This window comes from Rhincodon typus, chromosome 30 (assembly GCF_021869965.1).
Source record: "Rhincodon typus isolate 14 chromosome 30, sRhiTyp1.1, whole genome shotgun sequence".
NCBI classification, from domain to species: Eukaryota; Metazoa; Chordata; class Chondrichthyes; order Orectolobiformes; family Rhincodontidae; genus Rhincodon; species Rhincodon typus.
The window spans coordinates 12,511,943-12,530,430 of NC_063361.1; the positions used below are offsets into that span (position 1 = coordinate 12,511,943).

General features: G+C 40.3%; 1 protein-coding gene across 1 annotated transcript in view; it reads left to right on the forward strand.

Moving 5' to 3' along the window:
* moto (minamoto) overlaps positions 1 to 18,488 on the forward strand; it is a 64,492-nt gene that overhangs the window by 19,892 nt on the left and 26,112 nt on the right. Inside the window, exons 3-5 of the mRNA XM_048614397.1 lie at positions 2,399 to 2,547; positions 10,108 to 10,212; positions 10,821 to 12,750. Of these exons, the coding sequence (XP_048470354.1) occupies positions 2,399 to 2,547; positions 10,108 to 10,212; positions 10,821 to 12,750 (2,184 nt within the window). The remainder of the gene's footprint in view (positions 1 to 2,398; positions 2,548 to 10,107; positions 10,213 to 10,820; positions 12,751 to 18,488) is intronic.

The window sequence follows — 18,488 nt, forward strand, 5'->3', positions numbered from 1 at the left end:
TTGTGGCATAGTGGTACTGCCCCTACCTCTGTTCCAGGAGACCTTCAAGTTCCACTTGCTCCGGACCTGCATCATAACTTACCTGAACAGGTTGTTTTTAAAACACCAAAAAACAATAAAGCAGACTCGGTGCTTTTATGGTGCAGTGATAGTGTTCCTACCTCTGAGCCAAGAGGCCCAGGTTCAAGTCTAACCTGTTCCAGAGGTGTTTGATAGCAACTTTGAAAAGGTTGATTAGAACAGAAAATAAAGAACTGTCTGTCCCAAACTGAGGCAAGCCTTTGTATGCTACGAGTAGTGGCTCTACTTTCAACAATAAATGATGTTCCTTTTTAGTTGGGCTTTCTGAATTATTACTGTTCACAAGTTGGAACACAATGCAGGACAATGTAAAGTAGCCATTTGTAAGTATAGAAAAGGTTCGTGTACCGGATCCTCAAAATTATCCCCGTTTGTGATCGCATTTGTAAGTACAACGTTCATAAATTGGCAAGCACCTTTGTTACTGTTTGACTGGTTGCAGGTTCAAAGATAGTGATGATATCTACACATCATAAATATATGAACATATGAAATAGGAGTTGAAGTAGACTGTTCATCTCTGGAAGCATACTCTGCCATTCATTAAGGTCATGGCTGATCTGTTTGTTTCAGATGGGAGGAGTCGGCCCAGTGATGTTATTGCCGGACTGTTAATCCAGAGACCCAGATAACGTTCTGGGGACCTGAGTTCGAATCCTGTCATGGCAGATGGTGGAATTTGAATTCAATAAATATCTGGAATTAAGAGTCTTCTGTGAATCGATTGTTAGAAAAACCCATCTGATTCACTAATATCCTTTTTGGGAAGGAAACTACCATCCTTACCTAGTCTGGCCTACATGTGACTCCAGACCCATAGCAATATGGTTGACTCTTAACTGCCTTCTGTGCAATTAGGGATGGGTAATAAATGCATGAAGAAAAAAAAATTGCATCTAGCCCAATAACCCTACCTAATAAGACTCTGTCTACTTCTGTCTTAAAAATATAATGACCCTGCCTCCTCAATGTGCTGAGTCAGTGTTCCACAGTCATACAGCTCCTAGAGAGAGAACTTTTCTGCTCTTCCTCTATGCTGAAAAGGTGACCCCTAAATTTGAAACAGTGCTTCCAGTTCTCTACTCAACCACAAAAGGGAACATCCTATTCATGACCTTGTCAAGACCATTTAGGATCTTATACACTTTAATCAAATCACCCGTAACTTTTCTAAACTCAAGTGGAAATTAGACCAATCTGTATAACCTATCCTGATAAGATGACCGACTCATTCAAATGTCAATCTAGTGAACCCCCTCTAATACATTTACATCCTTTTGTAAATAAGGAGACCATAACTGTACTTGGTGTTCAAGATGTGGCCTCACCATTGCCCTGTGTAACTGTCCTTACTTTAATTTTCAATTTTACCCATAATAGAGGAGAGCATCCCATTAGCTTCTTTGATTGTGCTGTACCTGAACACTAACTTTTGTCTCGTGCACTGGAGCTCTTAAATCCCTCTGCACCTTGGAGTTCGGCAGTCATTCTCCATTTAAGTAATACGCTCTTTATTTTTTATTTATTCTTCCTGCGAAAGTGAAAACTTCACATTTTTCTTCATTATACTCCACTTGCCAGATTTTTGCTTATTCACTAAATCGATCTATATTCTTACACAATTTCTTCCTTATGTTTCCTTCACAAAATACTTTCTTAACTATCTCTGTGTAATCTACAATTTTAGCTATCATTCCTGGACTTTTCTCAACTAAATCGTTGCAACTTGTAAAAAGTTGAGATCCCAGCACAGACCCCTGCGGAACTCCATTTCTCACATCCTGAAGTATGCATTACTGTCGATTCAATCTACGCCTTCGGAAAACTATCCAATTTTCTTTTTGAAAAGTTTTTAAAAATTGCATTGCTACAGAGAAGTGGGACTAGGAAAGTTTCTCTCTCATTGTTCCAGCATAAAAACCAATGCTAAACGGTTACAGCACAGAATTAGGTCATTCGATGAAATTGTAGTTTTGAGATTCAAACCTGTCAGTTTTTTTTAGTTCATTCGTAAGATGTAAACATTGCTCGCAGTGCTAGCATTTGTTGCTGATTTCTTTATTGGTTTAAATGTTACACTTTATGATGCTATTGTGAAGCACCTTAGAAGGTTTTCTTTTAAGTTGAGCTGCTTTATAAATATATAGTTATTTTGTACATCTACTAAAGTTATTCTATCTTACCGAATGGACAGATTTTGTGATTTGAACCAGAATTGTATGTTTTGAAACAGTCTTAGGAGGACTAATATATTTATAATCTTGATCATTGCATTTCAATAGTGTTAAGATTTTTCATCTTGCAACTGAATTCTCAGGTACCTCAATATGAAGAAAATATAGATTCACATCAGTCCTATACTGCATCAGTGTCAACCACTGCTGATTCTTCCTTGTTCTATGTTCCTTGGTCAACATCTGGAGATGATTATAAGCAACTTGCTGGGTCTCAAAACAACCCTAACCGGTATGTGAATGATCTATTTCCACAATTAAATGATATAAAGAAAAGCCCAGTGCGTAGATATTTTCATGTTTTAAGGACTTTTATTTTTATCTTGAGTGTCAAAAGTAATCACTTGCTGGGAGGCCATTATTCTACACAAGACAATTAGTTTAATCCCCAGAGCTTTATTTACCAAATCAGTTTTTTTTCTACTTAAGATAAATCAACATTATTTTTAAAATGGGATATGCTTGTACATGTAATCATTTTCTTATGTTTTGCAATGTGCCATTTCTGCCTTAGTGCCACTAGAATGATCTTCAAATAAGTTATGTGAAACAGACACAGAATATTTCACACTGTTTATTCAGTGAGATAAATATTAACATTACAATCAGTAGAGTAGCAGTGAAACATGAGAATATTGTAAATAGGATATAGTTTTTTTTTTCATTACTTGATTGAACTAATACTGGAGTGAATATCATGATCATAGAACATATGAATCCATGATCAGGGTACAAAAACTCATTCACAAAACTGGGGTGGAAGATGAAGTATTTGGATAAAAGTGAGGTTATCCACTTTGGGAGCAAAAACAGGAAGGTGGTTTGTTATCTGAATGGAAATTACTTTGAGAAAGGGCAAGGTACAGTGAGACCTTGGTATCCTTGTACACCAGTCGCTAAAGGTGAGGAGCAGCAGGCAGTAAAGAAGGCAAATGGTATTTTGGCCTTCATAGTGAGAGGATTTGAGTACAGGAGCAAAGATGTGTTGCTGCATTTGTACAGGTCCTTGGTGAGACCACACCTGGATAATTGTGTGTACTTGAAGTCTCCTCTGAGGATGGATGTTCTGGCAATGGACAGGGTGCCACAAAGGTTTACCGTACTGATTCTTGGAATGGCAGGACTGCTGCTTGAAAAGAAACCAGATCAATTAGGGCTATATTCATTAGAGTTTAGAAGAATGAGGGGGATCTCTTTAGAAATCTTTAAAATTCTAACTGGATTAGACAGGTAAATGCAGAGTAAACGGGAGTATAGAATGTGTTACCAGTTTAAGGATACGGGGTGGGCTGTTTAGGTTTCAGATGAGAGAGAATTTCTTCACCCAAAGAGCAATGAGCTTGTGGAATTCTCTGCCACAGAAATCAATTGAGATCAATATGTCAAATGTTTTCACGAAGGAGATAGATTTAGTTCTCGGAGCTAAAGGGATCAAAGGAGAAAACGGGAACTGGATACTGAGTTGAATGATTAGCCATGATCAGAGTGAATGGCAGAGGATGCCCAAGGACAGAATGGCCTACTTCTATTTTGTATGCCCAGATAGCTTATAAGTTGATAGAATCATAAAATGTAGCATTCGGGCCATCGAGTCCACAGTGATCCTCCAAAACAGCATCCCACCAGACACACCCCCTACCCTAACCCCGTAACCCTGCATGCCCTCGGCTAATCCTACACATCCCTGGCTACGATGGCTAATTTAGCTTGGCCAGTTCACCTAACCTGCACGTTTTTCGACTGTAAGAGGAAACCGGACCACCTGGATGAAACATGCAGACTTGTAGAATGTGCAAACTCCACATAAACAGTCTCCTGAAGATGAAATTGAACCCGGGTCCCTAGCGCTGTAAGGCAGCGGTACTGACCACCGCGTTTCCCCAGTGGGTAACGTTAAAAATTAGAAAAGTGAATAGAGACACAAAACGAAATCTGAACTAGAGTGTGACTTCCCACCCCTTTAATGGGCAAGTGAAGATCCTCCTGCATGAGATCAGTACACATAAGCTTGCCCCATTGGCTTTCCAAGACACAATCCTCAGACCACGACAACGTACTTCTTGAATGGCAAGAAGTGATTGCTCGATAAGTCCCTCGGACATGGAAACACTGGTGAGAAGAATGGTACGTTTTAAGGAATCTTTCAGGATCAAGTTAAAGAGGGGTGGAGAATGATGTTGGTGCCAGTGAGCGCAGCTTTACTGCTGTCTCTCGTGGCTCTCTCCCATGTGCACTGTGCTGCCTCTTGACTCTTCATATGTAGACACCGTGTCTGTCTGGTTAGGCTAAAGGAGAGAAATTGGGGACAGCCCCAGAAAATCCAGGATGGTTGGGTCATGCTGTATAGAATTGGACAAGATCATGATACGCCAGTTAGATAGCTGATGTTACAATGTATCCTGCCCAGCCATGCTTGGACTACGTGCAACCATTTCATTTCCATTTTCATGTATGCTGTTAATATAGAGCTGAAATTTTGGTGCAATACTCCTCTTTCATTGATTCAAGTTGGACATATTGGGCACTTCATAAAAGGGTAAGGCACATCTCCTCTACCTCATTATGTTTGACCCTACAGTCATGTCTTGGAGTGAGTTAGAGTTAATAGTTATGGCATTGGTAATAATACCAACCGCTGAGGATATTATTTTTATGGGGTGAATTTTGAGGGGTGCAGGGAAAGCAGGGGTTCAGTCTTGGAGGAAGTAGTACCCCCAAATTCAAAGGCGAGAGGCATATACGTCTGGTTTTTCCTATGCCATGAGTCTGAACAGACTGGTCACTTGCCCCAGTCAAACACGTTATTCCACTTTAGGTGGTTAAGGTCCTTAAGTGGCAAGTAATTGGCTTAAGAGCAGGCAAACAGATTGCTATCTTACTAGCCCAATGTAACGTGGGATATGGATCAGGGGTGGGAAGGCAGTGTGCTGGCCATCTGTTTATTTTACATTTGTCACCAATACTTCACATTGGTGTTGACTTAAAATCCACCCCTATGTTCAAACTTTGCTGTGCTGCTACTGGACATGCCAAAGCTTTAGCCTGCAAACCGTTACAGTCTTAGGCGTTTCTTACACACCAATGATTGGTGATTATGCCATAGTCTGCTTTATAATCTGATGTGTTAATCTCATTGACATGCCATCTTTCATCCTGTACAATCTCTGGCACAAAGTTCAATATTTTAAGATCTGAGATTGCAGTTTTTTTAGTCAAATTAATTTCCAGGGCAAATAAACTCTGTTACAGATATTCTTTGCAGACACGGGGAGATTGGTTTGAGTTGGGATCATACTTGAATCTCTTGAATCTATGGTTTTCACTGAGGTAGGATTGAAGGCAGGGAAAACATTTTGGGTCTGCAACGTGATTAACATACCTAAAAAGCCAATTTATAACTCCTTTATTGGCTGTTAAGCACTGGTAGCAGTAGTACTATAGTTCCCTCTGAGCCAAACGTTCTGGTTTCAAGTTCCACCTGCCATGGATGTGTGTTATAAAATGTCTGAAGAGGTCGACTTGAAGAAAAGGAGCTCTTTTCACCCTTCAATTCTTGAATTGATGGCTACAGCACCCATTTCTGGTCTCTCAGCAACATGCTAGGGTCATTGAGGTGAGTGCACAATGGAATGAGTAGAACTGCAAGGTGTGTTACTCTGAAGAATGCTGGGCTAGTCAGAATATAGGATTTGACACTTGAAAGTGTTATGTCACCTGCCCTGACCACCTACTGTCCAAGATCCTCTTGGTGCACTTACTCACATTTGAACGGACCACAATCTTGCTTTTGATTTCCTCAGCCATTTCCATCTCGCGTGTTTTACAGAAAAGGATAGCCTTTTCACCTGTTCTTGGGAGAACAACCTCACTGCAACACCTTCAGTCCCACAGCAGGATCCCTGAATCATGCTGTAAACTGATGAATTAAAGTTCTTCCTTGGACAGAATAGGTGTTTCATCCTATCCACCCTCCCTAATTTATAAGGAAATTCTGAGGAAGGATGTTTAAGCTGTGACTCTAGGAAACAGTAACAGTCTTGGAAAAGGTGAATACTTTACTTTTCGGATACCCAACACTCAAATGGTCCTGGTGTTCTGATAGAGACTAAATTGATAAAATCCTGTCCCTTATATGAAGGCTTTCCTTGACAACTCCCTTTTATTGTGGTGCTGCTTGAAAGTGTCCCTCGCACCTTGAGTGGAGTTCATTGTCCATTCACTGTAACACCCTGGGCTGAAGGTCCTGGTAGCAGAGAAGGTTAGACCACGAGAAACAAATGGGCTTGGCAGTAGGACAGATCCTGTGCCATTTGAGGTAAAATGCAGCATTAGATAAACAATAGAGATCAAAGATCTGATTGAAGGTGGGACTTAGTCAACACCTAGTTTCTGAATTTGACTGTCAAATTCTTGATTGGCCCATTTATATCTGGAGCAGTTTAATTATTGAAGACTGGGAATGATTTCTGGTTTTGTTTGTCATCAGAAGAGTTAGTATATTGGGTCATTATCAGTCAAGATTAGTGCATTTTCAGTTGAATTAGGTGAGCTAAATTAAAGAGTATGAAATGTTTGCCATGCATGTGTGAAGTGGGTGGCATGTTTGGCTTGATCATTTCTGTGGGTACAGTTTTAGGAATATGTTTGGCCTGATCCAAGCTTTATGCTGACAGGCAACAGACGGTATGATCCTAGGTTATATCCAAATTTAATATTCTCGCTGTATATTTGGAAGGATTATAATATTAAATCATGGAGCGGAGTAATGCAAACTGTAGTCTTTTTCATAGTTTATAGCCTAATCTCTACAGTGTTGAAAAAGTTGTTGCATTTTTTTTGAAGCTCAAAGGCTGGGACTGCTGTTAGAGGGGGCACATGGAGGAAAATGGCAGTTTTTAGGGCTAAGAGAACTCCCCTTTTGAGGTGGCATGTAGAACTGTGGGAGGAAGCAGGCTTTTCATTGACTGCAGTCTGCAACTTTGAAAGAAATGAGAAAGTTGCTATCGGGTCTGGAAAAAAGTGAAAAGGTGTACTTGATGTGATTGAGTACATAATGAAAGAAAAGGAAATATTAGATCGTTGATGCACCAAATACTGACACACATCTAATAAAGCATGAATGATCTGGTCATACGTTTTCTATTCACTATGTAAAGTTTAAAATTGGTGACTGCTAAAAGTAAAGGTTTCCCTGCTTTGCATAACTATTGTATATTTTGTCACAAATGTGGTGTAAATGTAGATTCATCAGAACTGCAACCTGGAAGAACCAGGTGGATTCTTGACCACTTGTCAAATGTGTGTGTTACAGTTTGAAATGAAGCCATCACATGATTCATTGTAACTGTGAAATTGCTGAAAAAGTCTGGAAGAGAAGTTAAGCTGGTTTCACACAAATTAGATTTTGCATATAGTTCTGGATGCCATATTTTATGAAGGATATAAAGGCATTAGAGTGCAATAAAGATTGACAAGAATGGTTTTAGGGATGAGGAATTTTAGGTACATAGATATATTAGAGAAGTTGGAGCTCATTTTTATACTTGGAGAATAGTACGTTGAGGAAATTTTGTAGAGGTATTCAAAATAATGAGGCATCTGGACAATAGATGGGAAATATCATCTCATTTGTGGAAAGACTGAGAACAAGAGGATACAGATTTAAGATAAGGTAGCATTTGCATTACGAAAAGCATTTTCACTTGGCAGGTAGTTGGCAACTGGAGTGTGCTGCCTGAAAACGTGATGGAGACAAGGTCAGTGTAGGCATTCAAGAGGAAATTGGATTGTTCTCTGTAAAGAATGTGCAGAGCTATGGGGATCAGGCAGGTGAGTGGCACTAGGTAGATTTGCTGCTTTGGAGAGCCAGCACAGACACAGTAGACCACACGGCCACCTCCTATGCCATAACTGTTCTATGATTCCGAGAGTAAAATCTGTCAGTTTGGTCTTTTTTTTTTGATCATGGGATGTAAGTCCCTAGCAACACTAGTGTTTGTTGCTCATTCTTGATTGCTTTGGAAAAGGTTATGTAGTTCATGTGGTACGTAGGTACTCTGTGCTATAAGAAGAGAGTTCCAAGTTTTGACCAAGTGAACGTAGAGGAATAGTGATATAGTTCCAAGTTAGTCTGTGCATGACTTGGAGGACAACTTGCAAGTGGTGGTATTCTTTGAGTCTGCTGCCTTAGCTTTTTCTTCTCCGTGATAGAGATTGCAGGTTTTGTGTGCAGTTGAAGGAGGCTGGATGAGTTGCTGCAGTGCCTCTGTGTGTTATTTATGGAGGGTAGGAATGTTTATGGTCCTGTATGGGATATCAGTCAAGCATTCTGCCTTGAGAATTTTGGGAGCTGCATTGATCCAGACATGCGGGGAGTATTCACCAGACCTCTGACTTGTGCCGTTTTAGAATGTAAACAGGCTTCAAGGAGCCATAAGGTGAGTCACATGCCACAGGATTTCTAGCCTTTGACTTGTTTTTGCAGCTGCAGTATTTATATGGCCAGCACAGTTCAGGTTCTACAGTAGCAATGCCCAGGATGTTGATTCCTGGGATTCACGATGTAATGCTATTGAAGGTCAACAGGAATCAATTAGATTCTCTCATGCTGTAAATAGTTATGGTTTAGTACTTGCCACAAATGTCACTTGTTATCTATTAGTCTAGGCTTGAATGTTATTCAGATCTCGCAAGTGGGCCTTGACTGATTCAGTAACTGAGGAGCTGCGAATGATACAAAACAATGAGCAATCATCAACAAACATCTTCAGTTCTGATGCTGTGATAGAGGGAACATCATTGATAAAACAACTGAACATGATTGGACCTAGGAAACTACCCTGAGGAACTCCTACAGTGATGCCCAAGGAATGAAATGTGGTGTCCAACAACCATAACCATCTTCCTTTGTGCTAGATATGACTCCATCTAGAGGAATGATTTCTCATTGATTTCAGTTTTGCATGAGCTCCTTGATGCTACTGTCGGTCGATGTGCGTGAATGGCAAGGTATCCACTTTCACATCACCTCTGGAATTTGGCTGTTTTGCCCACATTTGGGACAAGACTCTGAGGTGCAGTGGTGGAATCCCCCAAACTGAACATCAGTGAGCAGGCTATTGTTGAGTAGGTGTGTCTCTCAATACTGTCAACGATACCTTCTATCACTGTAATGATTGCCATTGGGCTGATACGATGCATGGTAACGTAATAGGTAAAGTTGCTGAAGTCCCAATGGACCGTAAGGCTGCATTCTCACTAAAGTTGACTGATGGTAAGTTTAACCCAAGGGTCACCATGCCCTAGACAAGGGGTGAGTTTGAGAAGGTGGAGCTTTCATTGTGACCTCCGCCAGCACAGGAATTGGACCTGTGATGCTGGTGTTACTCTGCATCAAAACCAGTTGTCCTCCCAACTGAGCTAACCATCAGTTACTCCCTGAGGGTTTCTTTTGACTTCCAATTGATCTCACAAAAGTATAACCAGTTCTGTGCTCTTTGAAGGAATAAACGAGTATACAAGGCGTAATGCTGCTGACCTTTTTAAAACACTAATTACTGGGTTAAATCTACTAATATTTCTCAAATTAATTGATAAAACAATTGCACTCCTTGAGATTTCAGAAGTGGTGTTCCACTTTATAGTGGATTCAGTCTCAATATCAAACCAAATTGCTTGTTTTTTATTTCCTTTGTTTTTGAATTGTGCATTGATCCTAATGATTCTGACTTGTGGATTTTAGCACAGCAGTCAAAAATTAATTGCCTTTTTGGATGATCTTCTTCCTGGATAGGTCTCAGACTGAACTGAGTGATTTTGGGAGTGCTGCAGACCTGTATGGACTTGTTTCCAATATTTTAGAAGAACCTGAGCAATCGCAATCCTTGTTTGTTGAAGGGTATGTTCTTGTATATAAGTGTTTTGGTTAATAAATGAAATGTGCCTAATCTTCATTGTCAGCGGGGATTCGGGGCATGAATCTCCCGCAGATAACCTAAAACCGCGGATAGCACTAGAATGGAAATCCCTATTTGTCCTGAAAAACTCGGAAGTACCACTGGATCTGTCAGAACCTGTTAATGAGTTGGGCTCGGGGGGCGTAGATGTCTTGGTTTGATTTCACACTTATAATGAGGATCAAGCGTAAACCATTTTTTGCGTGATAAGTATTTTGACCTTCTGATAGTATTGGACCCCTAGTTGTAGCTGAACAGTCTACTCTTGTCAGTGTGAACTGGGCATAAGATGTAGAATACCATTTCTACTGACTTTCTTAGTCCCTTGCTGCTCTGACCAGCCTAATTGTTTCAGCTGCATAGCTGCAATGAATTACAATAATGCAGAGAGTACTGCCTGCATTTCTCCACAGCTGTGATGTAGTGCATTGGTTACCTAGTGTGCTGTTACATCATGTCAAACAAAATGCAATTTTGCAATGCATATTATCCTTTTAAAACTAATTAAACTATTACTTAATCTCTCCTTGCAACATATCTTTTATTTTAGAAATACCTCCTCTAATTTGCTAAGATCAATATGGTCTTCCACAACCAGCAGATATACAGAACATCTAGATCACACATCTGAGTCTAAGAAACCTGTGGATACATCATATTCACAATCCGTTTTTAATGCGAAAGAATCCATAGCAACCTCTGACAAACAACAGTACCAGCAGGATAGTCATTTAGCCTCACAGCAGAAAATAAATATGGAAGATTTCTTAGGATTTGATGACTTGGATCTTACAGAGCAATGGATCTTTCCTTCAAAGAAAGAAGCTGCTGACTGCAGTCCTTTTCAGTCCACGGATACCAACAAGATGAACTTTCAGGAGTTTCCTTATGTGAAGAATTGTTCTAAACTTCAAGTAGGATTATCAGTATCAGTTAGAGAACCAGGAACAGATGTACACATGTATGGCAGAGATGGAGGAGATTTTAAAGAAGTCGGTACTCCATCCAGTCAGACGTCCACAGAATTGTTTCCTTTTCTGCATAATTCCAGAAACTCCTACAACAGTAATGCTGGCAATAGATATATGGAGCAACTACATGGCAGTAAATTCAGACAGAGCAAATTTGTGAATTTTAACATAGCAGATGGAAAGACCTCTTCTGATTGTATGCCAGAATTACCAGTGATAGAAATGGATACCTGCAGTAGAGTGTCAAAAGGGAAGCAAGCACAAAAGGGGTTTGATGAATTAAACATTGACCAACATACTTTAAAATACTGTGTAAAATCATCGTCTGGTTTGAGTGAAAAACAGCTTTCAAAAGAAATGGGATTAACTAGTGATTTGGGGCAAAAGTGTGCATCTGAATGTGGAAGAAATCCACATACGTTTTGCCCGATTAGAAGTGACTTTGAGAAGGCCTTTGAAAAGCAACAACATTCCAATTATGATCATTTCTCTCAGCAGTCTGATTATGTTCAGCCATTAAATGCTTTACCTGTATCTGTGTATTCTGGAGAGACTTACCAAAACAGACAATCCTGGACGAAATTAACTACTTCTGGTTCTGAAACTGCTACCACTACTTCCTTTGGGAAAGCAGACAACTCAACAGACCTCAATAATCAAGTATCTCCTGCCTCTAAAACGTCATCCCATTCTTTTTGTCCATCTTCTCATCAGTCTTCCTTGCCTTTTTCTCAAAACAGTAGTGCTTACTTCCAGAGACCCACAGGAATTTATAGTCAGGATAACCATTCCAAGGTGTCTGGTAGTGAATTTGCATATAATGTGGAACGGGTTCAGTCAGGTACGCATGTTGAAGGGCAAAACAAAGCTGGAGATGTGTACTTCGAATCACCCATTGAGAAGAATTGTCAAAATGGAAAACAAGTAAATGGATTCCATGGGAGTTCATCAACTCAGCAATATGTTGCAAACAAATATCCTAGTTACCAAACTAAACAGCAAAATTGCCATTATGATCTGAATGAAGATGTGAAAAAAAAGGATGATGAATTCTCCCAGAGCATGTACAGAGATTTGCTAGGTGCTCAGTCTTACTATTACAATAGTCACAATTCCCAACAAGGAGCTGGAGACAGCAACAGTGTAGCAAATTATATGACTCGTTCGTCAGCTTCTTTTTCAAGTCCCTACATGATGGGTGACTTTAGACGGAACCATAATATGTCACAACTTGGTGCACGTGGTGTTGCTTCGGGAACTAACCTTCAGTTTGGGCACCCTGTTGTTTCATTAATGGATCCCAGTGAATTATTTCCTTATGAGGAGTTCAGTCACTTGTATCCCCTTTTCAATGATATGTTTTATGGAGATGCATCCCTTTATGGATTTATACCACCATTTGGATTTCCAAGACCTATGAAAAATCGAAGTGGTCCAGCCAATGAGCTTCACATCCGATTGGAGGAGTGCTATGAACAATGGAGAGCTTTGGAAAAAGAAAGGAAAAAGGTAACTAGGTTTGTTGAAAGCATTAAAGTTTACTTAGTTTCATTTAAAGTTCTTAGGACACTTGCTTTTTGAGTAGAAGAAAATAATTGTTTTGCCACACATTACTTGGTTTTACTTAAAATAAATCACAAATTTTGTCAACATGGAAACCCATTCTCCCTGTTCGACTTGTTCAGAGAAGTCAATTAAAAGGACCATACCAAACTACCTTGGTTTAAAATAATGAAAGCTTGAGGATTGCTCAGGAATTCTAAAAACTCATAATACAGGCTGGAGACATAGTTTTCATATGACCATGGAATGAACATGAGGTTTGTGTAGGAAAGTGAAGCTTTATATTTCCCATTATTAGCGAGGTGTTGGGGGGAGGAGTTGCAGATTTAGATTTCAGAATCGCAGAAGACTGAGTTTATCTTAAGATTCTGCTAGTAATAGCTTTTGTCTTCACTACCTGGCTTTAGCTATCCAAATTATTAAGCCATGACCAGGAAGCAAAGAGGCAGGAGTGATCAGAAAGATGTTAGGGGAGTGGTGAGGGGAAGTAGGACATCAATGATACAAACAGTATTGCCTCTGTTTAGCTACTGATGACTGATTAAACCTGAAAAATCCACAGCATCCACTCTTCATAGACTGTGCCCCTCCTGTGAGTTAATTAGTCACTGTTCCCCACTTGCTTCCTTTAATCCAGGAAGTAGGGATTCTAAACAAGTTAACATCCTACTTGACTCAAACTTACCTGTGGTAGGAGTTTATAAATTCTACCTTTTGAGCACCCACACTCTTCTTGTCATGCATCCCTACATATCCCCAATAGCTTTTGGTGTGGCACTTTTGACTGTCTAGAAACTTGACAATACTAACTAGACTAATGTAAGAACAAAACCGTGGAGAAACTCAGCAAATTGGCATCTGTGGAGAGTGAAACACTTAATGTTTTGAGTCCAATATGACTCTTCTCCAGTTTGAAGAAATCATATTAACTCAAAAGTTAACTCTCTCTCTCTGTCTCTCTCTCTTACTCTGTGTCTCCATAAATGCTGCCAGACTTTGAGTTTCCCCAGCACTTGGTTTTTATTTCAGATTTCTAGCATCCACAGTGTTTTGCTTTTATTATTATAAACTATTGACCACAAACAACATAATTTCTTCACAAAAATTCAGTCAGATAACGGAACAGCCTATGATTCCTAAATTGTTGCTGGAATTGTCTAATCACTCCCCTCGTTCCTAATGTCATTTTTCCATCACCTTTCCTCTGAGTCACATTGAAGTAACAGGCATATAATCCCTGGGGTTTGATTTCTTTTGCTTTGTAAATATTGGAACAAAGTAGGCCTTCCTGTAAGCCATAGGAATGATTCCAGAACTGACATAACTTGCTCCAAATATGATCCAGGGACTCAAAAGTACATTTCTCACTTAGTTCAACATGTAGTTTACCTGGTCTGGCAGTCCATCAAATGTTGACAATGAATTACAGTGAGAGCAGTTTTGATTTCCGCTAAAAACACACCTGTGAAAATATAAGCAGTACTGACAGTTTCACATAACTTTTAATAGCTACAAGCGGCCTCTTGAAATTACAGACAGTGGAAAATTATGAATGACTTACAGTCTTTGATGTACCAAGTCCTCCTCCAACATACAATAGACGGGCAAGTCAAAATCTAGTGGGTGACAAAACACAGATCTTTTTGTAAGAGTGGCGAGTGTGTGAAACTCACTATTGCAAAGATTATTTGAAAAAAATAGTGTCTCTGCATTTAAGGAAGAAAGTGAAACATGAGGGAGAAGGGAAGAGAAGATCATGATTGATCCAGATGAGGAAAGATGAGAGGAGGCTAAAGTGAAGCATAAACACTTGCATGGTAATGTTTGTAGTCTTGCTGCCTAAAGACAGAAAACTCTATCTCTAAGATACAATGTTTGATATCCCTAATACAGAGAAAGGGGCAATTATTTACTGCAATTGATGCTGGTTAACAGATCTCCGTTTCTCTTCGTATTTAGCACAACTGGAAAAACCTCACTTCTGAAGTGTAGTTTTCATTATCCCTTAAGTGGTTATTCACATTTTCAATTCTTGGCTCCCAAGGTTTTAATTCCATTTCTTTCTTTGCCCAGTCTGCAACCTTTTTACTGTAGACCAGCGAGAGGTTTTCTTGCTAATTCTCCCTCTAGCACAAGTGGTGAATCTTCAGCTTTGTTTCAATTCCTTGTGAATTTATTCTTTTCAAACCATGTGTGAACTCCCAACTATCTGCTTAGTAAACAATATAGACTTACAGCCTCTAACTGTTCTTTCAGATCCTGGAAGACTGCCTGTGATTTTTTTCAGAAGTATCTTGAAAACCTTTATAAGACCATACCATTGAGGAGCAGAATTAGCCCATCCAGGTTGCTCCATCATTTGATCATGGCTGATACGTTTCTCAACCCCACACTCCTGCCTTCTCCCCAAAAGTTTTGATCCCCTTATCCTCTCAAAGCCCATCTCCATAGAAATGTAAACCATGGACCTTGTGAGTAATCCTAGAGACTTTCAAAACTGAGTGTTTAGCACCTGATATTTTCAATACTTTGCTTGGACTTCAGAAACTCTCACGATCCACTATCAATGCATATGGTTTGGCCGTTGTGGCCATGTTTCCAGTAAAACCATCTGAGCTGAGCTAGATATTTTTAATCAACCTGTTCAAATGTATTATGACTTGCCTATGATGCAGGTGGGGCTTGAATCCAGGGCTGTTGGCTCAGAGCTACGGACAGTACCACTGTCCACCAGACCTCTGAGCTGTGTGCAATCTCTACCAGTTAAGTCACCTCAGCTGTCAGGCAGACTTCAGAACAGGTCCTATAACTACATTCATTTTATCTTGAGCTAATGATACAGTCTTAGGCATAACAATCTTACAAACCCCAGTCGGGATTTGTCTGACTAAAGTCCATTGTGCAGGCAATGGTCTGTTCTGTAAGGCCATTGCAAGTGGAAATTATCATTTGGGGTGCTGAAAAGACAATGGTCAGGGGGTCACTCAGCGGGTGCGGCACCTTCATCTAGTTGGTGCACATGTGGAGGCTGTAGTTGAATGCATAATGAAGATATGGCATTCGTTTTCTGAGCACTGCATATCTTACTGTGTGAAGGAGTGTGTGCAGTCCTGATTAATAGGGCATATCACCTCTGACTGTTCTGAGAGCGAAGTATCTGTTTTGCTGCTTATGTTCCCAATATAGCTAATTGCCAGCATGAGTCACGCCCTTGACTGATGGTGGGATGTTGGTGGCCTGGCTGACTTCCTAAAAATGTGAAAGTAGATGCAGGAGGACCAGGGCTGACAGCAAGCTCAGGTACAGCAGTAGGCTGCTGTGGGGGCTGAAAAGCACCCTGCTCAGTCAGAGTTCGCAGCCATGGATCCCTTAGGAAGCGTGCTGACTGCAGGAGTAGTTGAGTTTTTCATCCCGACTTCATTTTCTGGGGCCGAATAGGGTGCACTATCAGTACAGCTTTGTATGTCGCAAACACAGGGATGGAACTATTCTGAATGTGAGAGCTGGATTTGTCAGCTGCAGGAGTAGGGACCATTCTCCCCCAGTGACTATGAGAAGTGACAGCTACGTTGGACTTCAAAGCAACAGGCTGTTTCCAGGGAGTCATAGATGACTTGTGTGCGATCCATTGTATACCCACAAATGCCTCAGGAAAGTGACCAATGCCACCTGTGCAAGATCATTTTGTTTCTAGTTGATAAGGTCAGTGCTGCAACCTAGGTGGTAGGATTCAGAAACATACCTCGCTCCCCTGGGTGCCATCAACTGTACACACATGGCACATAGGCGGCTACATTACAACACGGCCAAATTCATCATGGGGAAGGAGTTCCATTGATCAGTGTCCAGCCAACGTTTGCGTCCTGGAGAACTCTACTCCCTATGACCCCGGCTGGTGGCAATATTGTACAGCTTTTAACTGATGCAGAGCGTAATATAATGCTACCCGTGATTTGGTCAGGATCATGGTGGACATGATAGGGTAGCTGAAAATATGATTCCGTGACTTAGACCAGTCTGGAGGCCCTCTGTGTGGTTCGGACAGAATGTACTGCATTATCCTGGCATGCGGTACTCGGCACAATCGGAGAACAAGACAATGTGATAAATGCTGAGGAACTTGGAAGACAGGAGCTGTCTTCTAAGGAAAAGGATGAGGAAATTGGGAGAAGATGGAGCTCTTCTTGTGCATGACAGAGCTCAGTAGATTATTGTGGACTCATACCACCATTTGGTTTATTATGTGTGGAAGAATAGTAGCCTCTGTTAATTTTGTTTGTGTTCACTTTTGCTTGCTGTAAATGAAAGATCACCTTAGGATTTGTCCCATTGCTTGCCTCCAATTCTGAGGAAGGATCACTGGATCTGAAACATTAACTCTGCTTTCTCTCCATAGGACCTGCCAGACTTGCTGAGTGTTTCCACCAATTTCTATTTCCAGCATTGCAGTTCTTTGTTTTTTTTTTGTGTGTTTTTGTGATGTTCCCCTACTGGACAGTGACCAGTTGCAGATCAACAGTGGGCACTGGGTACAGAGTAGCAGTGACTTAAGGTATTTAGATAGGATGTAGATAAAGGCAGATAAATTGTAGGCTGGTGGTTAAACAGTGACTTAGTTGAGAAAATTGTTGTATTCATGAATTGAGTGTCAGCCATGCTGGCTATGCGCTGTGAGCAGTATGGCTTTGAGGCTACTGTGCAATTTTCATTACTGATGAGAGGCACTGCCAAATTGCTAACATTTGTCCAGATGCACAGTGACCCTTTTAAAAATGGTGCGGGCAACAAGGGTGCCACTCTCCATCCAGATTTTGAGGATGCCGAGTTGTTCCAGGACTAATTCTGGTAGGATGGGGCTAGAATCAGACAGAAGGGGTGCCATAGTTGTGTAATAGACATCTAAGGGAGGCAGGTTTGGTAAAATGAGGATTTTCACCATATGCAAGAAACCCTCCATGAAATTCAACAAAACTGACACTTTGGCTAAGTTCTATTTGTTTTAGTTATGAGTAATGAGGGCATCAATGACAAGCAAGTTATTTGAAAAATTAGAATAGGCAGACTAAATAATTAAGTTATAGGTGATGTTGCAATCTAATCAAGGGCTGAATACATTATGATCTTAGCTGCTATTACTGTTGTACAAATCTGATCCCAGCATTTTACCTGGTTTGATAGATGATATTTCGTCTTTTTAAAATTTTTTTTATGGTCTTTCACTGAAATGTAAACACATGCTGTAGATTTGGCTGTAAGAATAAAACAAGTCTATTACATAAAAAATAGTATAAACCAAACCAAGCTATCTAAATGTAACACAGTTTGAACAATCCCACAACACACGGCAAAACAAAATACCATCAACCAATACTATCACTTCAAAGTTAATCAAAGAGAAATTGACTTGTGTTAACGAATCTGTAGGTTTGACTTAACTGTTCCTTTGTTCTAGTCCTGTGAGCTGAGAGGAATTTTTCCTTAATTGTGCACTCAATTGAAATCTAGACTTTCTCAGTTTTGAATAACCAATGCAGATTTCTAAACAGACACTGCTGAGCTAACAATTTCACAAACTAACTTTGTTGCTAAGGTAATTTGTTTGCCTAGAGATAACAAGGTGTAGAGCTGGATGAACAGAGCAGGCCAAGCAGCATCAGAGGAGCAGGAAGGCTGACGTTTTGGGC